The sequence below is a fragment of the Micropterus salmoides genome, unplaced genomic scaffold, assembly GCF_014851395.1.
Source record: "Micropterus salmoides isolate LMB-PRFRI ecotype aquatic unplaced genomic scaffold, ASM1485139v1 Ms_hic_scaffold_16, whole genome shotgun sequence".
NCBI lineage: Eukaryota > Metazoa > Chordata > Actinopteri > Centrarchiformes > Centrarchidae > Micropterus > Micropterus salmoides.
Window position 1 is genome coordinate 33,094,256 of NW_024040707.1, and position 26,161 is coordinate 33,120,416.

General features: G+C 39.7%; 1 protein-coding gene and 1 long non-coding RNA gene across 3 annotated transcripts in view; one reads left to right on the top strand and one right to left on the bottom strand.

Moving 5' to 3' along the window:
* Positions 1-1,909: 1,909 nt before the first annotated feature.
* clcn6 (chloride channel 6) overlaps positions 1,910-26,161 on the bottom strand; it is a 47,694-nt gene continuing 23,442 nt past the window's right edge. For both annotated transcript variants that reach the window (XM_038721583.1, XM_038721582.1), the window contains exons 21-23: positions 5,249-5,356; positions 5,028-5,153; positions 1,910-4,935 (exon numbers count right to left, since the gene is read on the bottom strand). In XM_038721583.1, coding sequence (XP_038577511.1) covers positions 4,855-4,935; positions 5,028-5,153; positions 5,249-5,356 — 315 coding nt within the window. In that variant the 3' untranslated portion in view covers positions 1,910-4,854. The remainder of the gene's footprint in view (positions 4,936-5,027; positions 5,154-5,248; positions 5,357-26,161) is intronic.
* LOC119904996 lies at positions 16,611-25,728 on the top strand. The gene is made up of 4 exons (XR_005444768.1): positions 16,611-17,813; positions 19,457-19,489; positions 24,176-24,227; positions 25,631-25,728. It is a non-coding gene; the product is annotated as an uncharacterized LOC119904996 (long non-coding RNA).

Consider the following 26,161-nt stretch of genomic DNA (forward strand, 5'->3'; position numbering starts at 1 on the left):
CTGCTGCCGGAGCATCATCACTTTACTTTGTAACTGCATGTCCTCCTTCTTCTTCCTCATCAGCAGAGAGGCAGAGAGAGCAGCTTCATGTTCTTCTCAATCTGAATTCCTGAAATCCTGATTAGATTCTGTCACATCGGCTGAGATCAATAGTCTCCACTACTCATCGAACCCAGAAGGCAGCTCTGGGACTGTTCCTACCATACAGTGACTCTGACACCTAGTGTTCACAATGGGAACTGCATTTTAATGTAGTTAGAGGGCCACATTTCATAATAACTTTAAAATAACTCTGGGGCCAGATAAATGAAGGGGTTGGGCTGGACATCAGATCAGATCAGAGCTTGTTTTACTCATGTTGTGGGGACATAAATCTGTTTACACAGTCACACTACCTTCCTCAAGTCCACATAATGTAAATCATTATATGTTAGGGTGAAGACTTGGTTAGAGGAAGACTCCAGGGAATGAATGTAAGTCAGTGAATGTCCTCTGAAGTGATGGAAATATATAGTATTTATGATATAGGCCTATCTCACTTGCAGTAGACGAGTCTAAGAGCAAAATAAAGCTCTAGAGAAACCCTGCCCTGGTCTTTGTACAGACCTCCGTCTCTCACACAGCCAGAAGCCCCAGAGTCTATAGCTTGTGAGTGCAATGATGTTCATTATGAAGGATGTAAGACTCTGTCCAGGACCACAGTTGGTTCTCTCCTGAGACTTGTTCAGGCTTTGTGTCTCCACTCCTCTGTCCTGTTCCTGTCAGAGCTGGTTAATGCTGAAGTGTACCTGAGCTGTTTGGGCGATCTGCTGGTCTCAGGTCTGTCAGTAGTCATGCAGGGGTAAATGCTTGTGCACCTGCGCTATAATGAGATTCCCAGGGCTGTCACACATCATGGCTCCGCAGAGCTCAGCACAGATTAAATATCAAGCATCAAGGAAAACTACGACTACAACTGCAGCGCCGTGTAGATGTTGAGATAGTCTTTAAGGAGCCAACAGAACAGTAACACCTTCTAATCAGGGCTCTGATGGTTAATGGACCATGTACTGGTGTTTAATGGAGCAGTAGGAAACCATCAATACTAATGACCTAATGTACCTTACGACTTCAAAATATTAATATTTATTAAATCGTTTACAATGCTTAACACAGTAAACCAGTTTGAAATAATCAGAACAACTTGATTGGGGTTCTAAAAGGTTGATGCCTTTTAGAGATTTTATAATGTTGCCTGCACTTTGGTTCCAGAGTAAATACACAGTCCTGGATATGTTGAACCAGCCAACCAATGTTGTGTGACTTTGGTGATGGTCACCCTTCATCCATCCATCCTAACAACTTCCTAACTCCATCCTTATTGTGACTTCATTTGGCCCCACCATCATGTCAAACCTTTTAATGTGCCTGATATTAAGATACCTGCAAGACAAATGGCATTCCCATCAGCCTCAGCTGTTTATGTTTGGACAGAGAGGAAGAGAGGTTAGATTTAGAGGAGGAAGAGGAGGTGAAGAAGTAAGAAGAGGAGAGGGTGAGATTTAGTAGGATGAGGGAGAAGGAGGGGAGTCAGGAATATGAGAACTGATGAATTCAGAGCTACTGTGGTTGACCATGTTGTGGTAACTGTGGGAACTATGGGATGAGCTTGAGGGAGGCTGGACAACAGGTCCAAAGATCTGAGCCGCTATACTGCTACAGGGATCATCTGGGTTTTTTGAAATATGATTAGTCTTTTTTTACAGTGTGAACACTGCAAACAACTATTACTGTCCATATTACTTCTGCTTATTTCTGACCATGAAATCAATGATTGAACTAATCCTTTCAGCTCTAGTGAACACAGACAGCAGGAATCAGTGCATGCAGCCTCATCTGAGTCTAGACAAATAAAGATGCAGACACTTTGTGTGATTGAACAGAGGGACCTTTATTTGAACAATCATAAAGGCACAAGACAGAGGTCTCTCTGCTCTTTATTCCACCGCTGCAGCTTGTTGTGCCAGTTCTCTGCATCTGTAGAAACAAAGACTTCTAAAGAAGCGCAGGGTGCCGGCTAAATCTCCACGGAAGTCAGATGAAACATGCTTCGCAGCAGGACATGTTCCTGCACACTGCTCCAGCACGCCACCTGCCACGCCAAGTGTGGAGTTTAGATGGGATAACATATTTATTGAAGACAATGCAATGCCTTCACTATAAACAATAATTTTATTAAGGACCGCCTCAGTCCATTTAGAAATGCAGTGAATTATTCACAGGCAGCAAATCATAACAATAAAACAGTATAAAAAATAATCTCTTAAATAAAACATAAAGCAGAGACATGAAACAAATAAGGAATGTACATATATGTGCCATCATGGTTTGTTATAAGCCGTTAGAAACCTGACATACAGTGGACTCCATGTCCATCAATAAAAGCACAGTTCCACTTCCTGTTACTTGTCTTCGCTCCGACTCGATTTTTAGTCCCTTTTAGGAATGAGAATGAAACGACAGGGAGACTCTCCTGCTGCTGATGAAACTGATAACTGAGGATTAATGTGAAATATTAAATTCAGTCCAAATTTCCTCTTACATAAGAAACCTGAGAGCGCCAGACACACATCCTCTCAGCCCTGACGCATGCTAACACTGAGCTCACTAAATACTACAACATATCAGAAGTGCAAAACAAACGCTAATGTGTGTGTAGACCGCTGCAGTGGTTAGAAATGTTTCTGTATGTCCGTACTGGAATGAAGTGATATGGTCAGTCTTTAGCAGCCTGCATGTAGTGCACATGTTCCAGTTACTCTACAAAAGTAAAAGTGCTACAGTGACAACGTTGATAAAGCTAAATGAAAAGGTCAAATAAAAGTTTGTTCATGAAGGCAGTAAGGAAACCTTTGCACGTGATATTGATATTTCACTTGGGTAGTCACTCTGTCACACAATCAAGTTCAAATTAATTCAAACTAATGTCTCACTCTGATGCAGCTGCAGCAAACAGCATTACTTTAATGTGAGATTCCTCCGTTAACAGAGCGGAGACTATAAATCCTCTTCATGTTACCTCTCTGATGAAGACTGGGTCTGTTCAGCACTGCTCGGGGGACGGCCCAAACATCATGGTCGGGTTAAAATAATAAATCAATGTTGACTTTTGGTTTCACACAGGACACGTGTCTCCTGGGTGAAAAACCCATCCATCCACCCCGACCTCCTTCCTACAGATCTCTTTATAATCTTAAACTACGTCACCTGACCTCCTGACGGCTTTCTGACAGAAAGCTGGATTTCCCTCTCTCCAGGTATCAGTTCAGGGACTGTTGGCCCGGTCCATGGCGCTGAATGGGCTGGTGTTTCGCTCTTAAATGGTAACTCCTGTATGTCTTAACCTGGGCCCTGTTCCCACACTTGTTGGTGTTGTAAACTAGAAGGAACGAAAAGGTTTGCTTCAGCCGGCAGTCACAGCATTTTCCTTCAGGGAACAAAAAAAACACAGACAGGCTTAGACTGTTACACCAGGTGTCTGACAGCGTCATGGAAAGGATCCCTACGAGGGACTCCTGCTGAGCCCTTTTGTTTTTAACAGGACTGAAGTCTCACTCTGAAATCACGTGACAGGACAGTTGTTGCAGAAAGACGCTGGTGGTAATGTGAGGTGGAGAGAAGAGTTTGTTGTGTTGGAGATTCTAGCAGCTCCTCTACCTACACAACAAACTCCTCTCCCTCGTTTCCACCACCATCTTCCTGCAACAACTGTCCCCTCGCCAGATTCGCAAGACTTCAGTTTCCTGTTAAAAACAAAGGGGGTCAGCGGGAGTCCCTTGTAGGGATCCTTTCCATGATGCTGTCAGACACCTGGTGTAACAGCCTGAGCCTGTTGCAGGCAGAAGAAGCACTTTCTGTGGACGCCACGGCTGCAGATTCGTACCTACGAGTCATTTTGACCCTAAAATATGTGGAAACAGGGCCCTGGTTTAAACATGCCGAAATGACCCTTTAATAGGATTTGCCAGCCTTCCACCAAACCACATTTCAAAAGATGTTACTGTCGCAGACAAATTTCCAACGAGGGAATAAAATCAGCGCCGACTGAGCACCACAGACTCGGGGTCAGCCACTGAACTAACAACTGGTATTTTCAGAGCATTGGGAATTTGTTTTTCGGGGTAACGGGCTGACAAATGGGCTTTAGGTCCAGTAAGACATTTTTCAGACTATTGGAGTTTGGAATAATGGGCCGTCAGAAGCATGGCACAGCACCACTGCAAGTCTGCTCTGTTTCTGTTTTGCATGTTTTCCCAGATGTAGTTCTATAGCTAGCTAACGATGACTTCCTCAGTCTGAATTCTGCCTAGCAAGCTCTGATTGGTCAATTGCGTCTCCAACCAGCAGAAACAGCAGCCAATGAGCTCAACTTCAGACCTGTCAGAATCACTGAACAAATCTTCAGGGCTGGTCTTCATCTGTGTGGAGACCACAGATATAATTCATGTTGGGACTGTGTGATGCTGCTAACGAAGCGATCTCCTGATTTAAAAAAAGAAACCTGTTCTCAGTCCTCCAGTTACATTAGCAATTATCTATTCCATAACTGTTGTATGGTACCTACAGTACATGTGTCCGGCCCGGTGGATCGGAGGCTGACAACGCTACACTGGAAATGTGAAATACAACTGAATGGTTTCACTTATTGGAGAAGTGTGTTCCTGACTGGGTGACGGAGAACGTGTGTGTGGTTGTGAAAGCCCTGAAAGTGTTTGGGAACATGCTGTTAGGAAAGGACAGAGACAAGAGGCTCAGGACCAGGCTGAACAGAGTCTGGGGGGGTCGGAGGAGGACGGCAGGACGTCCAGAGTCGACTCAAATGGTGATGTAGTGCTGTCGCAGTTTGGCCACCAGGAACTCGTGGGTTAAATTATGTCTTGTGATTATTCCGACAATCTGAAAGAGACAGCAGAAACAAGAGCTCAGTCAGACTCATCAGAAGCCGCTCAGACCGGAGGAACCAGTCATTCTGGAGGAGAACAACTCACCTCCCCCACAGCGTTGACCACAGGTAAGTGTCGCAGGCCCATGGTCCTGAACAGGTTGAACACCTGGCAGATGCGGGTGTTGGGTGACACTGTGTAGGGACACGGGTTCATGTAGGGGGTGACGTCCTGCGGAGACATGTTTAAAGATCACAACATCTTATTTTATGTGTCTCCACTGGGGGAAAAGTGGACTCTTATGACTCTGTTTAAATGGGTCGTACCACTATCATGCGGGGGTTGAGCAGGGCGAGGTCCAAGTCATGGATGTCAGGGTAACGTGGGTAATCCTCTGTCATCTCTGCGTAGGACAGCCTGGGCTGGGTGGCGCTCTGTGGTGGACGTACAGAGAGGCAAACAGGTGGATGTACATTAACAGGGTACCCCCAGGAATCTCCAAGTTAAATTTAAGACTTTTTAAGACCTTTATAATACCACCTAGGATGAAATTGAATGGAAAATAAGAATAATAATAATGGAAAATTTGTATGAATTTTAAGCTCGAGAAATGAGTTTCCTGAATTTAATAAAACATTTTATTATAATACTCACATTTTTATTTCAAACACTACAGCTTTTTGGGGTGTGATTGTACTCTGATAACATAAAATAAATCACGTTGAAAAGTGGTGAGGACATAGGGGTTCAGATTAGGGGTGTGACGATACACTTAGCTCACATGCATGATGCACAATATTGGGTTCATGAGAACAAGACAAGAAGATATTTTAACACTATTTTGATGAAATACTCAATGCTGATATAAATGGGGGGTCTGGGGGTCCCCTAGAACATTCTGAGCATTAAACACTCAATTTCCTGCAACCAGGAGACATTTTCAGAACAGAATATAATGTAATCAGCAGCTTGTTTTTTTAGCTTAAGTTGGGGTTTTTTGGACAATCAACATTTGTTTCTTCTATATTTACATTGCACTGCATGTTTTTTTTATTGTGCAAATAAACCTTTCTCAAAGCATTTTCATTTGTCTTTTAACATTTCTTGTAGTAAGCCATTTTTCAGATCATATTTAACAAATTTAAAGAAAGTGATGGAGACACATCTCCAGCATCCCCAGTGTAAATGACACCTATGAAATTAATAAATTATTTGTCACAGTCAGAACTCTTATGGTGTGAAACCAAACATATAAAATAAATTGTGCAGTTTGAGTTGTTCCAATTAGTTACACCTTGGCTAGATAAGGTAGTGTAATGCAATATAATGTGCCTAGCTGCCAGTTGCTTCAGTGATTATTCATCCTGTTCTGTTTTTGCATCCAACGACTGCTTGAAATATAGTATTATATAGTATTGGATAAAGAGTTGGGCTCCGGTTTGTTTTTCCTCGTCCTGGTGATCGGGGCATCTGGGTGATGTAGTTTAATGTGCATTAGCATGTTGGATGTTTCCATTCACATAACGTTACCCTACAACAACGCCAACACACAGACAGTCCTCATCTCATACACAACTTTCTCTGCTGCTGTTGTAACGTTAACTGATCAGGAACCTGCAGACAGGTCTTCCAGCTCCACTGTTTCATTACCGCTCGCCATGCTGTGACTGACTCGCACGCCAATCTGCTTGTTGTGCTAACCTCAGCGCCACTGCCCTCAGCCTCGTCCACCAACTTGTCCGCATTTCTGGCCTTCCGTACTTCAGACACTTGCACATTATGAGTCAACGAGCTAACAAGCTTGTTAGTAGCACATCAGAGACGTTTTCTTTTCTTTCCTAACAACTGACTGATTCGTGCACAGTCCACAGTGTAAAGCTAAACACTGACGTAAACAGTAACGTTATCTGTACTGTCGTATCACATCCGAGTCACATCTAGTAAATTCTAAAGTCAAACACACATAAGATATTTATTTATGATGTTACGGCATTTATGTAATCCTATGAAACGACAAGAAAAATGAAAATGAAATTTAACACTTATAAGGTTTATTTATTTTTAGAATATTAAATTTAAGACTTTTTTACATTACATTTATTCATTTTAGCTGATGCTTTTCTCCAAAGTGACTTACAATTGCTATATATGTCACAGATCACACGCCTTTGGAGCAACGAGGGGTTAAGTGTACAGTGGGGATTTGAACCCAGGTTTCTCACACCAAAGGCATCCACTGCTCCATCACCACCCTTTTAAAAACTTTTAAGACCCCGCGGGTACCCTGATTAAAATGAGTCTTACCTGTGTGTGTGTGTGTGTGTGTGTGTGTGTGTGTGTGTGTGTGTGTGTGTGTGTGTGTTTGTACAGCTATCTTTGTGAGGACAAGCAAGGGTTTTTAACCTTTGGAGTGAGGACCATTTTGCAAAGTGAGGACATTTAGGCCGGTCCTCACTTTATTTTCACTGTAATGGCCTCCAGAGTCTGTTATATGCTTCTCTCAAAGTTTCAGAGAGGTCCTCAAAAAGATGCCAAAATCGAAAATGTGTGTGGATTTTCGGTGTGTGTACGTACTCTGAATACACACACTTTTTGCTCTCTATCGCCCTCTATTGACATAACCGATTTATTGCACAGGAGCAACTTTAACTAGAGAAAGACATGTCTCATGGTTTTTTAGGTAAAATAAAATACATATTATGAAATTTCATTTTGTTTTATTTTACTATCCCTTAGTTTTTAAATATTTAACAAGGTTATAATGTGTTTAACTCACTTATAACATTAAACTACTGTTTAATAGTAACATTAAACTGTAGAAGGATTTTCAGACTGCATGAGATCTATACAACGAACTAGACTTGGTTGAAGCTTCAACCAAGTCCAGTTGCCCTTCATTTTAACCTTCGTTGGATAACTATGACCTGGATGACTGAGAATCTTCATAGACATCTGCATGAGATCTACTTTAAATATAAAATGCTCAATTTTTAAATTCCAAATTGATTTCCTCTTTGTGTATTGCCCATTAGTGAGAAATGTCTGTTATAAAGACATCATCACTTTTTTTGCTGTAAGATGTTTCTTCCAATGCAGCAGCTTGTTATATAAATTTCACTTTTTATTGTAAGCCAGTCAGATGTGTATTGAGTTGAAACACATTTGTGACATGTCCCTGCTGAGTTGTAAGTTGCAAAAAATCCTGGTGATTTTGATACCCTCAGAGGATAATATTTTTTTGCATATTTCTACTCCTAGTAAGTACTTATTTGTTATCAAAATGTAAGTAATTTGTGTTTTGAGTAAGATATATGTTATAGAATATCAATTGAATTAAAATATTGTTTCTTTTTAAATAAAAATATGAGTTTAAGCATGACACCTGCATCATCAATGCAGTAGCTGTATATTATGGTTCATTGCTGCAACACATCCTCATACCTAAATGACAAAATAGGTTTATTGTCAAGTGTCCCAAAATTACATACTGTATATGGCTGTTGGAAAGTCAAACGACACATTTGACTGTAACCCACAACAATACACATGCACATTTCCAGTATCAGCACAGAGAGGCTGCTGATCGGCCGGTGTCGTGCCAAGGTAGGTACCACAGATAGAAGGCGTTCCCCCGACAGTTGGAGCGCATGCATTCAGCTGTGAAGGAACTTCGAGTTCAACAAAGTAACTGATAAATATAACATGTAGATTGTTTATTTATCCTTTTAGTATTGTTGTTTTATCAAAAAGGTTTTGCAAAGCAAGCTAATGCATGGCTTCCAGATTTACATTTACATTATGTTGAACTTTATATTTATCTTATAGCAAAATTTTTTTGCAATAGTCTGACAATGATAAAACTGACCACGGATTTAATCACTTGCTCATCATCCATGTTACTGTTTGGAAGCTAGAACTAGACCCTAAAATGTGACACTGTAAAATCAAAATAACTGGAATCAGATTAACATCTGTGCATTATAGAGGGCGGATACGTTTTATGGCAGAATGCATGTCCAGCCTGGAAGGACCAGTACTGTAATCGCTTTGTGTGTATGAAAATTTATTTGCAATGCAATATTAAATGATTACGATACTAATCCCCTTCCCCTTTAAGGAGGGGGATTCTGAATAGTTTCCAATAATATCTAAAGGCTATCATTTGCAATGGAAACGTGGATTACAAGGACAAAATATTGTCTACAATGCTGCATTCATGTGTTTGCTGATCAACTAATTATTACTGTGATCTTGATTTTACAGTGTTGACTCCGTAGCTATTGGTAGGAGCATCTTCCTTAGAAAAGATTCATAAGGTCATAATGTGACTCATTGCCTTTACTGTACGCATACCGATCATGCTTACTGTCGCGCAAAGTATAGATAAACGTGGTCATTAGACATTTTTATTGTTTTTATTGTGGGCCTACAAAACCTCTGAGGCTCAGGCCTAACTGCAGGTTAATGCAGGCCTGCAAACAGTAACATGGATGACCAAGTGATCGACTCCATGGTCAGTTATAACATCGTCAGACTATACACTGAATTTATTTTTATACTTTTAAGTATTATTACTGTATTTTTAACTGTTTCCAACTGTATAAGCGGTGGACAGTATGTTACTGTAGATTTTCAATGCATTCTGGGAAAATATTACTCTAAATCTAAATACAGTAATATTAACAGACCGCGAAAACCACCACAAACCTCCATTTTGAAATGAAGGACTGTCATCGATTCGAGAATGTTTAGTTTGACACCAGATCTCAATTTTCCTTGCAGCTTTGACATTAGACTGTTCAGGACTGGACTGGATGCAATACGTTAGCGCTGATATTTTATGTGACATTTTACACAGACTCTTCAGTTGTAGCTCTGAATGTGGTGAGTGCAGTTCACTTGTATAAGACCAAATTTAACGTTACAAGAGGCTGTTGAGGGATTGCTGTGTCTGTCTGCTGACCCGGCAGCTGCTTCATAATTAATATCTGATAAGTGGTGAATCTTGAAACAAAAATTGCAGTAACATAACGTTAAGTTAATTGAACTTTCTATTTTATTTAATGGAGCTGTAAGTTTGGGTGTGGAATTAATGTTAACATTAAAGGGGCATTATGGAATTTCCAGCGGCCACTCATGTTGCGGTTTTAAGATTGCAACCAGGCGTGCGCTCGTACACGTGCTCGCTTGAACTCATGAGCGAATAGAATCCAAAACACAAATCACTTTCATAGAGAGATCTCGCAATAAACACAGAAACACCTCACCTAACCTTATCCCCAACCAGGTTATTACTAGTCTATATGGCCAGTTATAGCTTCTCCAAAGAAGTAAGTATTTTCAGAGAAATCCATTTATACATTGATTGCTGACTGCCTACAACATTGTTAGACTCTCAACTTTAAAACAGATCTATTTATATGTATTAATATATACACACCTTGAGAAAAACACCACCTACTTCAGAATCCTGATTGTGGATTTCAGCTCAGCGTACAACACAATGTCCCTTAAGAAAATGATCAGCAAATTCAGCACTCTGGGTTTAAATACAACACTCTGCAACTGGATAGTGGACTTCTCACGAACGGGCCCCAGTCAGTTCGGATTGGCGGACTCACCTCCACAACTCTAGTGCTCAACACGGGAGCCCCCCAGGGCTGTGTGCTCAACCCCCTCCTGTTCACGCTGTACACCCACGACTGCATCCCCCGACATGGATGAGACTTCATATGGGGAGGAAATTCATAATCTTGTAGAGTGGTGCTCAGAGAACAACCTACCGCTCAACGTCAGCAAAACCAAGGAGCTGCTCATTGATTTTAGGAAGAAGGAGATAAAGACACACACTCCTGTCGGCATCAGTAGAGCTGAGGTGGAGCAGGTGAATAGTTTCAAGATCCTGGGAATCGGCATCACAGAGAACCTGACATGGTCGTCTCACATCTCCACGCTGGTGAAGAAAGCTAAGATACGACTGGATTTCTTGAGGAAGCTTAAGAAGACCAAATTCCCACGCCAAGTCCTTGTCAGCTTTTACAGGGGAGCAACAGAATGCATCCAGACTGGAAACGTCACTAACATGGGATGTGCACAGCCCAGGACCGGAGAGTTCTGCAGCGGGTGATTAAAACACTCAGAAGATCAACAGAAGATCATTGGTACCCATCTCCCGAGCATCAGTGATATCAGTGAGGTGAGGTGCCTGCAGAGCCCAAAGGATACTAAAGGACAGTTCCCACCTAGCCACAGCCTGTTCACCCTGCTGCCTTCTGGGAAGAGATATAGAAGTTTCTGCTGCTGCACCACCAGATTGCAGAGCAGCTTTCCCCCCCAAACTATCAGACTCTTAAACTCTAGTTCATCCTCAGCACTGCTCCAGTGATGATAGTTTATTTCTGTTGCCATTTTTATAATTAATTGTTTCCTGTCTGCTATGTAGCAGAAGGGAGTTATAAAACTCAATTTCACTCTACAACTTGTTATATTGTGAAAATAAAACCTACCTACCTACCTAAATGTTTGCTTTACTGAGAGAAAAAATGTGGTTTCTTGTTTATACATTCTTGATTCAATAACACATAATGTTAGCCTACAGAAGGCAGAAGCCATATGTTAGCTTGCTTTGCAAAACCTTGTTGATAAAACAACAATACTGAAAGGATAGATTAAACAATCCACGTTATATTTTTCATCTACTTTGGTGAACTCGAAGCTCCGCTGTCACCACTGAATGCTTACACTCCCGCAGGCAGGAAATACTTCCTTTCAGTGGTAACTAACGTTAACTTTGCACAACATCTGTCAGCTACTGAACCCAGTAGGTTATAGACAGTACCTGGCACACAGGTAATACATGTGCTGAAACTAAACAACAGTGACACAATAAACAATATGTGCATATATTGGTGCATTGTTGGGCGGCACGGTGGGCCAGTGGATAGCACTGATCTCACCCCGGTTGCAGCACTGAAAAACAAATGTGAACTAATAAAGCTGACTCTGCGCGAATTAACCCAGCAGATGCGACACCGGCTTACACAGGGATAGTAATAAAGTCAGTCTTGCGCAGAGGTGGACGGCCCCGCCTCACTGTCGTGTCAAATGAGAGGATGAAGAGGGACTATCCTTCTAGGCACGAGAAGAGAAAGAAGCTCAGTGAGAGTGAAGTGCAGGAACAGCAGGCAGGTAAACTTGTGTTCGCTCCTCTCAGAGTCTGATGTCAGCAGGTAACAGTAACAGTAGCCTAATGTTCAGTTAATGTGTAGCTGCTGTGAATTTCTGTCTGTCTGTCCTGCTAACCAGCTGAGAAGCGCAGCTCTTGTCTGTCGTGTCTTGGTTTCTTGCCAGACTGTGACAGAACAATGTTGAGTAAAAATACAACTATTTATTATGTTTGATAGATGCAGACGGGCCACAGTGTTTATAAACTGCAGCTCGGAAAAGATGACCGCATTGCACGTGGAAATGCGTTCATATTCACGGCCTAAAAAATTTTATTCACGCATTCCAGCAATAAACATCTGTGAACCAGTCCAGACAGGATGTGAGGGCACTCCTCATACATCATTTTAAAACAAGACAGTGAAGTTTATTTCCAACTCTGGACTAATGCAAGATGGGAAGCAGTGGATTTGCATTACATTGACAAGGGCTTTGCTTAAGTTTGTCAGTGGAGTAAATTTGGGATCATCAGCCAGTACAAGAACAGACTCCAGCCAGTCAGCCCAGCTGATCCACATCCGGCCTCAGTCAGTGCGAGCACAGACCCGGTCCGGATGTCTTTAGCGGGTCCCACAGACCCAGGTGAAACACAGGCAGCCTCAGACATTACCAGCGCAGCCAGAGATGAACAGCCAGCATCAGACCCTAACGGAACAGTTGCTGCTTCACCAAATGACCCGGCAGACTGGCCCCCGGTCTTAACAGACTTCATGAGGACTGAGTTAGTGCCCAGAGGTCTGTTCAAATCAGCTCTGGACTTTTCTAGAAGAGGTTTCTATTCAGGCTAATTAAAGAGGGAGGACTGTAGTGAGAGCATTGTTGTGTCAGGTGTGACTGTGCAGCAGCTCTGTTTTTGTCTGTGGCCGAGTGCTAACGTAGCTGCTAGAGCTTTGCAATATAAACATGTGAAAACTGAAGCCAACCTCGCTCTGTGTGGGACTGTGAGTTGCACTTTATCAGAGGTGCAGACGTTAACATGTGGATTTTTGATGAGATTGTGAATTGAGAAGTGTTTCAGTTAGTTTTGACCTCCTTGTCCAACACAACCCGTGCACATGCCCAAAGTCCAAAATGAGGTCGGTCTGAAGGGGGAAACTACTACAAGAGCAGAACACAGGCTAATCCTCCCACAGTATAGGAAATATCCACTTGTACTCTTCCTTATTGTGATTCACTGTAACTTATAATGCTGTCTGGAGTGAATTTAAAAATAAATACTGTGTATAGATTTTGATGTGTAGTTCTTTTGATTACTTAAGTATATTTTAAAACCAGGTACTTTTTTACTTTTACTTGAGTAACTTTTTTATGTGGTATCTGCATTTTTACTTAAGTAGGAAAATCGAGTACTTCTTCCACCACTGTATTTACAGCAATAAGCCAAAATATTACATTCAGGCATCATGCCCACAACATGGGACTTACATAAGTTTGCATTAAGTTAGTCAACTCTTATAATTTCACAGCACAAACGCCCACTTGCTCATCACTCTCTCAAGATAATTAATCAACATCCAACACTACGGAATAACGTTAATAAAAACACATGCTTACCTTTCTGTTAATTAAACATCTATATAGCCTCAGCATCCTCTCCCCTGCTTCTTGTTCTGGCAGCTCCGTGTCCATTTAAATAAAGCACTTTTAAATCATCTATTAACTTTCTCCTCCACCAGTATCTCTCCCTGATTTAAAGTTCTGTCCATCATCCTGTCCGGTCCTCACGCTGCTCACGTCTGCTTGCAGGTGCAGCTGCGCGTTAGCATCGCTGCTAACGTAACTTTAACCTTCACTAGCTTTGCTTTGCTCCGAATTTGATTGTTTTATGGCGATTTAATAAGTTAATAAGCTCATGTTCACAAAACGCCAAAGCTTCAATTGATTAACGTATCTCTCTCTCCCCCCCTCTCGCTCCCCCTCCCTCTCTCGATCCACGTAAGTGGACTGGGCGCGTTCCATTTCTGTTTGGGCCGTCTGCCGTAAGATGGCTTGATTCCATTTCAAATTTCTGCCAGTCGGCCGTGAAATGAATCCAAAGGCCACTATTTCTGTTGAGAAAGGGTGTTTTACAGCCTGTGATTGTAAAATATGATGGTGCTCATTTAATTGTATATTTCTAACAATATCTGGCTGAGGATATTTACTTATAAAATCACTTTTGCTAAGAGAAGGGGTCATCAAACTGGACTTTTATTCCCTTATGTAATCCCTGCACTTGTCACATATACCATATATATATATACATACATATATATACATACATATATATATACATATATATATATATATACATACATATATATATACATATATATACATACATATATATACATACATATATATACATACATATATATACATACATATATACATATATATATATATATATATATATATATATATATATATATATATATATATATATATATATATATATATATATATATATATACATATATATATCACATATCATCAGAATGGGCTTTTTATTGTGCATTCAGCCCCCACGTCACATTTCATTTCTTATCTTTATATATTTTCTACACATAATTTATTTGTCCATAGCAAATCCTATAATTAATTTGTAATGTCAATATTTCATTTCTGTTTTATTTCCCATTTAAAAATAATTTATTCTGTATCTCATTGTTATTACCTTTTATTATTTTTATTATTCTGTGTTATGCTTACTCTAGCTAACAGAACAGATTATAATTGTCATGCTGATATAAAATCTTAAAACCAAGAATAAATACATTTACAAACCCATCTTCAGGGTTGTGTAATAGTAGTCTATGCAGTATTGGATGACCTGTAAATAAGAATGAGTTGGTCTTTTTAGCCATAACCCAAGCACTTCAGGCCTTCTTTCAAGCCTCAGATTCGTGCATCTATCAGACCTGTTTTTTTGCTGAGCTATTGAGCTAGGCTAATGAATTCTGATCTGTGAAACCTAAATGTCTCTTAAGGAAAAATGTAATGAAGCCAAGATCTATCTAAAGCAAGTAATCCCAGGGTAAGAGAAGAACAGCAGAAAATAAATCTAAAATTGAGAGTTGTCTGTAGAGACCAGCAAAAAAAAGAGTCAACTGTAAAGTAATAATTTGATCTGTGATCTTTTTTATGGTAACCAGACACAGCTTGGTGACAGCTTACATAGGGAGCTAGGAGAGGAGGGGAAAGTTTATTTTCAGGAACATGATTTGAAAAATTTGACCTAAATGATTTATGAATTTAGTTTTTCCAACACACAGACTACTTTGCGTTAATTCACCTCAGCTGTCTCCACACTGGCCCTGCTCACAATATTTACACATGTGGTTACAGCACTGTGACCTGAGAGGGAACATGAAAACTTAAATATACATGCTTTTGGAGGACAGTGCTTGGACAGATATTGCTACTGTGTTTAACAAATAAATGTTGTTTCTTGTAACCTCTTATTCATTAAAACACACATACAATAGATGGTGAAAGCGTGCACAGCTTTAGTTGCCTCAGCAGCTACAGGGCAGGGATACAGTAGGCCCAGAGGGTGTGATGTTCAGGGAGCCACTGGAGTGAGCGGCATCTCCACCTGTATTTGGACAGATCTAACTTTGGCAGCACTTTGGACAGCTGGTCACCAACCTGTTTGACTCCAAGGAGAATCCTCAGTGTCCTGTCTGGTGTTCCTGGCTATGCTACTGAATGGGACAAGATAGAAGACCTCAGCCTGTCAAATACTATGGTAGTCACTGAGCAGCCTCCACAGCCACATCACGCAGCTCGGTCACACGGACATGACCTCTCTCCTGGGTCCTCTTTGCTCTCCTAGTTCCTCAGTGGTACCTGTAGCTGGTCTTAGAGACTCTGTGCCTACACAATAACTCACCAAAGGAAAATTATGGCCTGCATACTAATGACTAATGACACTAAGGATTGCCTTCGTTCCTTAAAAATGGTTTTAGAGAGCAGGGAGAGTTTTACAACAATCATTTTTGGAGAAAATCTTTACTATGATCCAGGATCATGTCCTGTTTTACATAAGATATAAAAACATGTCAGTCACTGAAATGGCAGCTCAGGTACATTTATAATGGCACCCACCTCCACCCTCCCAACCAAAATGATTCACATTTGTTACTTTGTAGATTATTTGATTACATTGCAGGTGCTTGCACAGAGAAAAGCAAAATCCAAGAAGAGATATAGGTGTTTCTTTAATTTCTCCTCAATAGAAAATATTTACTTTTATACTAAGGTGAGACCAAAGGATTTTTTCTCCTACGTCTTAAATTCAACTCAGGAGAAACAACCACATATCATCTCATTTATATCTTCCTCAATCAAAACAAGAGATCTCTAACTGATCTTGAATAAGTCTAATTTAATTTAAGTACCCTGAACATTGCACCATATGAGACCAGAGAAAGAGCCAAAGAAACCTCACATATGATTCCTGTAAATGTTAAGTATTTTCATTTTAGGGGCTTTATACTTTTGCTCCCCTACATTTTTAAATCCTGTATTGTATTTATTGCTGTTTATCTGAACCCTATAAAGTTACTGAGATGAAGAAAAATAATTATTTGTCAATGAAAATATTGCACAACTTTGTTACAGCCAGCATAACTGGAACACCAACCACTGATGTTTGGAGATTAATTCATTAAGGACAGAATGCATGCATGAACTGAGGTACTACAATGTCATACAGAATGAGCACTTTTACTTTTGATACTTAAGTATATTCACTATGACTATGGAATACTTTTATACCTTTTTGAGGACTTGTGATAAATATCTATTTCTACTTTTCTTGAGTAAGGGACCATTGTACTATATTTAAAGTAACTATCAGCTGGATGGTGCACTGGAAAAGTTGTTGCACTTAAAACAGAAGGTACAGTATTCAAAATGTGCTCAGGGCATCCTTTTTTATCTCCTGAGGACAAAAAAGAGCCATTAATAAGACTGAGCAAAGCATCTCCCTCAAGTCTCTTCCTATGATGTCTTAGCCAGAACCTGGGCAAATGTGGAGGGAACACAGACAGTTCTCCTGACAGTGTTGAGGTCCCCCTTAAACCTCCGCTGCCCCATATACAAATACACACAAAGTGGCCTGTACAGTTCCACAGATTCAAGACTCTCTAAAACCACCATTTTTCTTTATACGTCTAAAATTGTATAGATTTTGTTACTAGCTGCATTTCAGATTTAGATGAATAAAATACAGTCAACAATTAAATTACGGTGTTTGCTTATGGTACTTTTATACTTTTAGTTAAGTAAAATTTTAAATATATGAAATTTTACTTCTAACAGTATGTAAAGCCTGGTGTTTCTACTGTCACTGATAAATGTGTTTCTTGCTTTATTTTAAACACTGTAGCCTGTAACACAGGCCTCTGTGTCAGAGCTGAGAAGTGGAGAATATTGTGGTGACTTTGCAGCCTCTCGGCTCAGGCTTAATTAATGGGCCATCAGCGGAGGGACACGCCCCCCTGCACCTGGAACTTGCCCCCCTCCCCCAACCTTTCAGCAGCGCAGCAGAGAGGAGCAGAAGAAAACAGAGAGTGGCCGGAGTTTGGAGAGATTTGTTAGCAGGAGTTTGGAGAGATTTGTTTGAAAAATTTAAAGACGAAGACTTCATCTTAACCGACGCAAGAGGCAATTTCAGAGCAGGTAAGATTTATAGATATTTCTGCTTCTTGTCAAATGATGTTAATGTGCAATATTATTTTGAATGGAAGAAAACAGCAAGCTCTAACTTTAATTGAGTGGCTCCGGAACCGCTCCAGTCAGATCTCCAGCACACAATTGATAGGTACATGGTTTAACATGATGGCAGAAGTGCATATTTAATGGATTTAGTGCAGATGCAACAGAATAGTGCTGTTAAATTGTAAATATTTTTTTCTGTGTAAATAACAATACACTTATAGGCTACTGTGCATGAGGCCGTATTTGCTTTGCGACAAATCCCAGTCTGTTTTTTCTGCTGCCACAGCTGCTTTTAACTCCCCTGTTACTGTCAGTAACAATTCCACCTCGTGTTAGATCCATGCAGAACTATCTCTGGTGTGGTTTTTAGTCTGTAGTAGTACCTTCTTCTTTTAACAAATCTTCTACTAATGCGAAGTAGACAATGTGCTTCCTGTTTATACCGGCACGCGCATGCTCAGTGTAGGCTATGTGGACGGCCACTTCACGTATTCAGAGACAGAGATCCATTCTGTTATGCAGATAAAATGCTGCTGGGGACGGAGATCGTTTTTGGTTTAAATCTCCTTTTAAACAGAAACGTAGTAGTGCGGATGTGGCCCAAGACAGGTGAGCCAACATTACACCTGAGAGAGGACACTGAAGTAGATGTAACACAGTCTCTTTTTATTATTATTTTGATCCCAAAGCAGCTCTGTTCTCATGGCTTATTGTGTGAAAATTAAATATTTATCAGCTACTACTTGATTGATTTAGTACCCTTTCCTATTGCCTGTCTCACTCCCACCTCTGTGACTGTCTGTTTAGTTAGTGGAGGGAAAGCTTCTGACAGGGAGAGCTGAATAACAGTTGCCACCATAAAAAGAAGAAAACGTGATGTTTCCTGACAACAGTTTGTTTATAAAATTAGGTAAAATCTGCCCGCAGCCTGCAACGGATTTTCAAAAAGTAACACTTACTTTATAAAGTACACCTGTAAAGTCTTATACAATCCATTACAACAGTGCTGCCACAAAGTCTACTTTAATGATGCCTTTAATCAGTTTTCTTTTTTGACACAGTCATATAGGTGTTAAGTGAATTAAATTTTTTAGCACTGAGGTCATAGTTGGTGAAAATGTTGTACTGGACTACATCATATTCAGATGTGTTTAATATTCCGCCCTACTCATATATAAAACAGGGAGAGCAAAATCACCTTTCAGTGTAACAACACCTTGAACTATAGGCTTAGTAATAAACAGAACTGAATTTACACATTCCTGACAAAATGGTCAGAAACTGAACCTGTTGTACAGAATTGCAGTAGATTGTACAGGTGTCCTGAATAGTCGCTACTGAGTATAAAGCAGTATCTGGAAACAAAGCACAAATGGCACATTGTCTCACTGGAGACTTGAGACGTAACCTCGTATTTATGACAGGGTGTCCAATTCACTTAAAACATGTGTTTATTCTCTCTCTCTCACTGTGTAGAGAGATGTATTATATGATATGAAATGCAGCAGTACTGTATCACTTAATATTACTACTACACATTGTTATTTTTATATTTTGTTCAGAGTATAACATGACATCATTTTCATTATTCTCATTGGTGTTAGGTCCAGGAAGAGATCGCTATGAGTCAAACACAGGTATGTGCCTTTACAAACTCTTTACTCCATCCTGACACTGACTTCTTTCTTCACTGTAAAAGTAGTAGTAGTTGTGATTCAGCGTTAAAGCTGACATTTTTAAATGAAACAATATCAGCTGCAGACCGATAATATAAACAGGAATTTAGGGCTCGGGCAATTCGTCAACATAGTCGATCCAGTGTTGGCAGGATTCCCCCGGACAAGCTAAAGTTTGGAAGTATTTTAGACAGACAGTCTCTGTGATCTGAGAAAAGCTTCACTGCAGCACAACTGTCCACGAATACGTGAAGCAGCATGAACACGTGAGCGAAAGTATCCTGGAGCACTGACGGCAGCACCGCAAATCCTATTTACTTTCTGTCGCCACACGAGCATGGCACATCATCAGCACAAGGACACGTAGTATTTCTTAATCGCTTTCATGTTAAAAGTAATTTTTGCCCCGCTGCTGTCATTGTAGCATAACGTTACACCTCAAGACATCGAACGTTCGGCCGTTTCATATTTTCTGTTTTAATTAACGGCCACATATGAGCGAGAAAACAGCTGAAACTAACATTACAGACGATCTGTGACTGTCTGTACAGTCTGTGAATCCTTTCAATTGTTTTCTTTGCCCGACACTGATGCAGAAATGCATTTGATTATCATACTGCAGTACTCAATATTGAAATTAATCCATGTCAAAAACATTAAAAGTTTTAAGTAAAGTAGCCTAATAATTAATGTCTGTTATTGTTGTTATCACAACACATCAATGGCGTGGAAATTTGATTCATTTTAAGATTTGCTGCTATTCTTATTTTTTATATATATATATATATATACACACACATTATTCTAATGTGCTTCATCAGGATGATTAAAATATAGATTTATTTATTAGGAATGTTTTTGATATTTATTTTGGATAAATTGGTATGTTAATCGAGTAATAGGCAACTTTTTTCCTTTTAGAATACAGAAAATTAGTCGTTAGATTAATTGGGTAATTGAAAAAATAATCGTTTGATTAATTGACTTGAAAAATAATCGTTACGTACAGCCCTAATCAGAAATTGAATATCTGCAGGCTTAGAAGTTGTGATTATTTTACAGTACTTAATCTTAACGCTGTTCCTGAACTTTAGCTGCCAGTAATCTTACTGCTAACATCAGGCGAGATGGATTTATATAGCCTGCAGTGGAAAAGCTACATTTTACAAGGGGTTGGGGTAAACAGCTGACTGAATGGGATATTGCTCAGCACTGGGGATGTAGCGATTGCTGGATTTCACTATTAACCGTGCTTTAAAACGTCACGGTTAATTAATCAGCGTTTCCCACACATAGGGTTTACTTGGGCGGGCCGTCCAGGTAGATTAACAGCTGCCCAAGTAAATTTGGCGACCCATTTTACAATTGTTTTAAAATAAGTAAGTAAAGGTAATACATAATAACTTAAATAATGTGGCAGGTTGTTGGGGAATTAAATATAATTGTGACACTTACAATCAATGCTGTCGCACTGAGATCGAGCTTTCAGTACAACATAAACAAACAAAGCAGGTGTAACCGACAGCACCGCTGCGCTATGAGGCCTATTTTCAATGGCTTGTGCCACGCCAAAGCTTGACGAGCTCGCACGCAAGCAGCAGTCAAATTAGCTGAACTTTTGCGCTGAACCCAGCTTCCACACAGTGCAAATCACTTCTTTTGTGAAAGGTTCTTTATGGAAGAACGTTGTCCTCTGCCGACCTTCAGTCACTGAACATTTAACATCCTGTTGCTTCCTCCTGTCTGTGCTGAGAAAATGTTGCAGGTGTAAAACACTAACAGAACATCAGGAGCTTATAAACTTCCAGAACTGTGGGCTACCAATTACCTGCATTTCAGTTATTAATAACGCTGCATGAGACATGTTCTCAATTTTCATCATTGAACATTCATCATCATTTTCACTAAAACTTATACATGTGGATGAGAGTTGATGACAACAGTTCAGTTTATTCCCCTCCCCAATAACAATTTCCCCTGGGAGATAAAGTTAATATCCTCTTATATTAATAATAATACTTAAATATTATAGTTTTATAATTGTTAATGTAATATTAAAAACCTACTTAAGTAATTACTAGTGTTGTTAAATTAATTAATGCATAATAATCATGATAATCTTGAAACCGTGATTATTCCTCTGACTATAATCGTACCAACAAAATCTGTAATCGTTGCATCCCTACTCAGCACAAGCCAGTCTCTCGTGTTTCAACAGTTTCATTTACCAGTCCTGACCAGCACGCACGCTGTCACCGTGTACACGGACTAAAACTTCTAGTGAAGTTATGGATGTTATATTATGACATGTTAGAACAGTTGCAACATTTTGGTACGTGTGCTTATTCACTTTCTCGCCAAGTGCTGGATGAGAAAAGTAAAGGACTGTCATGTCTATTCACTAAATATGGAGTTAGAGCCAGCAGCCAATTAGCTTTAGATAATATAGATTTATTTATATTTAGCATGCACACTAAAGTGATTTGATCTTCTCAATAAACCCTCAGAAAGAAAGACAATACATGTATTCCCCCAAAAAACTATTTCTTCAAGGTAAATTAACTTTTACGTTAATTGTCAGTTATTAACATAATTTATTTGTATTATTCAACACTATACTACTAAAATGACTATGTAAAAAAGCCTTTGTCCTGAGCATGAACTCAAATCAGTCCCTGCTCGTTCTGTTCTCTCAGACAAAAGTTGATGGCAGATTTCTTTTTTAAATGAAAGTAGAGTCCCAGGCAGAGACTGCAACTTTTTGGCCAATCCTGAGAGCAAGATGTCAGTGGGACTGCAGTCAGTTTGTTGCTGTGCCTTGTCAACTTGCAAAGTTGTAGATACCATGCAGTTCTTGCTGCGACAGTCGTAATGTGGGTAAAACGTTGAGAGTGGATGACAAGTAAACGACCTACTGAAAAATAAGTGGAGTCTGTTCAAAGATGTCAACAGTTTATTAGTCAAGATTCAATTCAGTTACATACTTGTCAGTTTGTGTACTTTGATTGTATTAATAAAGCAAATGGAAATAAGTGATTATTATATTGGTTTTAATGATTAGGTTGTTATGAATGTGGTCATTCATAAAGTAATTCTATGGAACAAAAATTTTATACCCACAAAGATACATTGGGAATTATTATTGTTATGTAATCATAGCACCCTAAATTGTGACAGATTTCCCAGCCCTATCATCAATAGGGATGCAACGATTACAGATTATTGTCAGAGAAATAATCACGGTTTCACGATTATGCATTAATTTTCACTAGCAATAACTTAAGTTGATTTTTAATATTAAATTACATTAACAATTGTGTTTCTATAATATGTAAGTATTATTACTATAAGAGGAATATTAACTTCATTTATTCCCCAGGGGAAACTGTTAATAAGAGGGAAATAAACTGAATTGTTGTCATCAACTCTCATCTAGACATCATTCATGCAGTGTTATTAATAACTGAAATGCAGGTAATTGGTAGCCTACAGTCCTGAAAGTCTAAAAGCTCCTGATGTTATGTAGTGTTTTACACCTGGCAACATTTTTTCAACACAGATGTAACGTTAAATGTTCAGTGACGGAAGGTATTGAAAGGACTATGTTCTTCCATAAAGAACCTTTCAGAAAAGAAGCGATTTGCGCTGGGTTCAGCACAAAAGTACTTCGACTGCGGCATGGCGTGCGGTGCGCGATCCTCTACACAGCAACAAAGTGCCCTAGCGCGGCGCAAGTCGCTGAAATAATGGGCCTCTTTCTGTGCGGTGGGTCTGAAAGGTTACATGCTGCTTTCTTTGTTTACGTTGTACTGAAAGCTCGACTCTCACCGCTACGGCATCGATTGTAAGTGACACGTTCAGGTTTAATTCCCTATACCAACTAAGGTGGGTCTCTGACATTGACAGCTTTGTGTTGGAGAGATTTGTGCAGCGCTGTTCATGAGAGACGGAGAGAGTGAGCGAGAGATGTTGCGCGAATATATACACTGTAGAAACAGTTACACCTTTAGAAGAGCAGTTGATATTCAGTCCTCGTATAATTATTAGTGTGCAATTATCTGATTAATCCTCTGTCAGTACCACAATTTCCACGGACGGTGTTTATACTGTATGTGCAGTCATTATTTAAAAAAGGCCTAACAAAATTAGCCGAGTGTTATATAAAAAAATCTAAACAACACTAACAAGTATGTGAAATATGTTTAACAAAAAGAAAATGAAGAAAGGAAAGAAAATGCTCGCAAAGGAGGTATTGGGTGTGTAATTGCTCTAGTTTTAGTATAGTGAAAATGGTGTAACTGATCCATACAGGCCAGTAACATTGGAAGGTCAAGACAAGTCATTTTAAAACTCCTTTTATTCACCGGCAGTCTTTGTACTCTGCAACTTGGGTTTTTATTAGAGCACAGAGTAATAATAAATGACTGTTGCTGTTTTTCACAGGTGAAAGTCTCACTTTCACCTCCACCCCACACACAGTGAAGAGAGGAAGACCAGTGGATAATATGTTTTTGGCAGTAAGGATGCTGTCCATTTAAAACCTGAAACACTTTTCAACTCTCTAACAGTTAACAAATACAGAAGGATGCAACCTTACCCACACTATATAGTATGAGGTGTTACTTTTTGTATGCTCTTGTTTTTCAGATGGAGGTTCTGACCCCTGCGCTGAGTTAGAGATAAGGAGAACTCACTGATGGTGAGTTAAATTGCTTTAATTATGAAATATACAAAAACTCCTGCCTTTGTTTCATACTTTAACTCAGTCAAAAGACAAGTAGAGTACTACTTTACTCTTACTGTAAGTCTATGTGTACTTTTGTTTGAGTGTTTGTTTGTAACTCTTTTCTAATTTATGATGGTCAGTGTTGGGCAAGTTACTCAGAAATTATTATATATTACTAGTTATTACTCCTTTAAAGTATTACTTTACTTATTACTGGGTGGGCAATATTAGATTGTGGACGATTAAAATGTCTCCACGATCTATCTTTTCAGAGAGATCATTACTGTCGTGCTACAGATCACAATCTATTTAGTTCTGTCTGCGTCCTCTGCTGTCTACTAAGGCAACACAGTAACTGTTGGGCCTCATAAAATAACATTAAAGTTCCCCGTGTCCCCCAGCTACTCTGTCTCAACTCTCTGTGATTTACGGAGGTTGCTGATGAACAGATGTGTTACTTGTTGCTAAAGTAACTGCTAAGTGCCATTAAGTAGCTGCTGTGATCTTATAAGCTCAGTTAGCCTAGTGGTCGTAGCTGACTCAGCCCGGACTGGGAGCTCGCAGCACCTGGGAGTGTTTTGTGTTTAACGTTACACCTCTACTCAGGCACTGGAGGTTTTAGGCCTCAGCAAGCGGCGCTGGTTTGGGCACCAGAACAGGAGCCAAGCGTGCAACGACACCGCGCTCAGCAGCCTCCCAGTAAACACTGTATGAACGGGACCGAACACAGACTTTGGACAAGTTTGTGCAGCGGTGTTCACGAGAGAGAAAGAGAGCGCGAGCCAGGAGGTGCTGCACGAATATTTGCTCCTCAATACAGCTCCTCGGTCAAACATGATTTTAAATATGCCTAGTAAAAAAATTTTTAATTAATGTGGTGGTCAGCGTTGACAATTAACCAAATTATAGGCTAATTATGGGAAACACTGCTTTCACTACCACCCTGCCTTTGCCCCCAAACAAAGCATCTCTCCCGAGTTATTAACTAATATCGTATTCACAACAGCGAGTATGCTATGGTCTTTACATACGGTACCGCTGAGCTGCCGCACAGTCGTGGATTCATGTCAAGGATGGTGCGTTTAGTAACGAGTTTTTTAGAAAAGTAACTACACTTCACTTTACAATTACACTACTAGTTACAGGGAAAAGTAATATTATTACAGTAAAGCGTTACTGCCCTAACACTGATGATGGTAAATATTAAATGTGTTTTTGTGACCTTTAACAATTAACCTTTTTTGTCCCATGGTAAGAGAGTTGCAATCATCTGTCAGTTCTTGGTTGTCACATTTAATTAAAGCACTTTTAAAAATCCATTATACCTGAGGTTTCATCGACTAATAGGAAATGATGTTTGTCTGTTCCTGTTGTAGATGAGACCCCCAGGCTTCCACAGAAGAACAAAGTCAAACATGAGAGAGCAAGAGAGCATGGAGTGAGGTAGAGAGAACTGCGATGTAGAGTGCCTGGAGAAAAGGCCTTGGCTCAAGGGTCATGGAAAGATGTCAAACTTTGTGTACAACACAATTGTGACCCTTAGACAAAGCGGCGCTTCACGTATTCTTAAGTATTCAAAAGCCAAATGTTTTTGCCATTTACAGTCTCCTACTGAACTACTGATTGATAATAATCTGAAATTAATCTATCCTGGACCATATAGTGTCAGATGATGTACTGTAAAAAGGCAAGACTAGCCACAATAAGCTAGTGTTCAGCGTTCCTAAAACTCAAAACCAGTTGTAAAAAATTCAAAGGATTATTTTGTTTTCATTGTACTTTGCAAGACAGTGTTCCTTGTTTTCAATTGATTGTCTGATAATATCAATTTTCTTCATATTGGCCCTCACTTTAATTGGTGAATTAATAGTAGTTATGATACAGTACACTTTACTGTATTTTTTGAG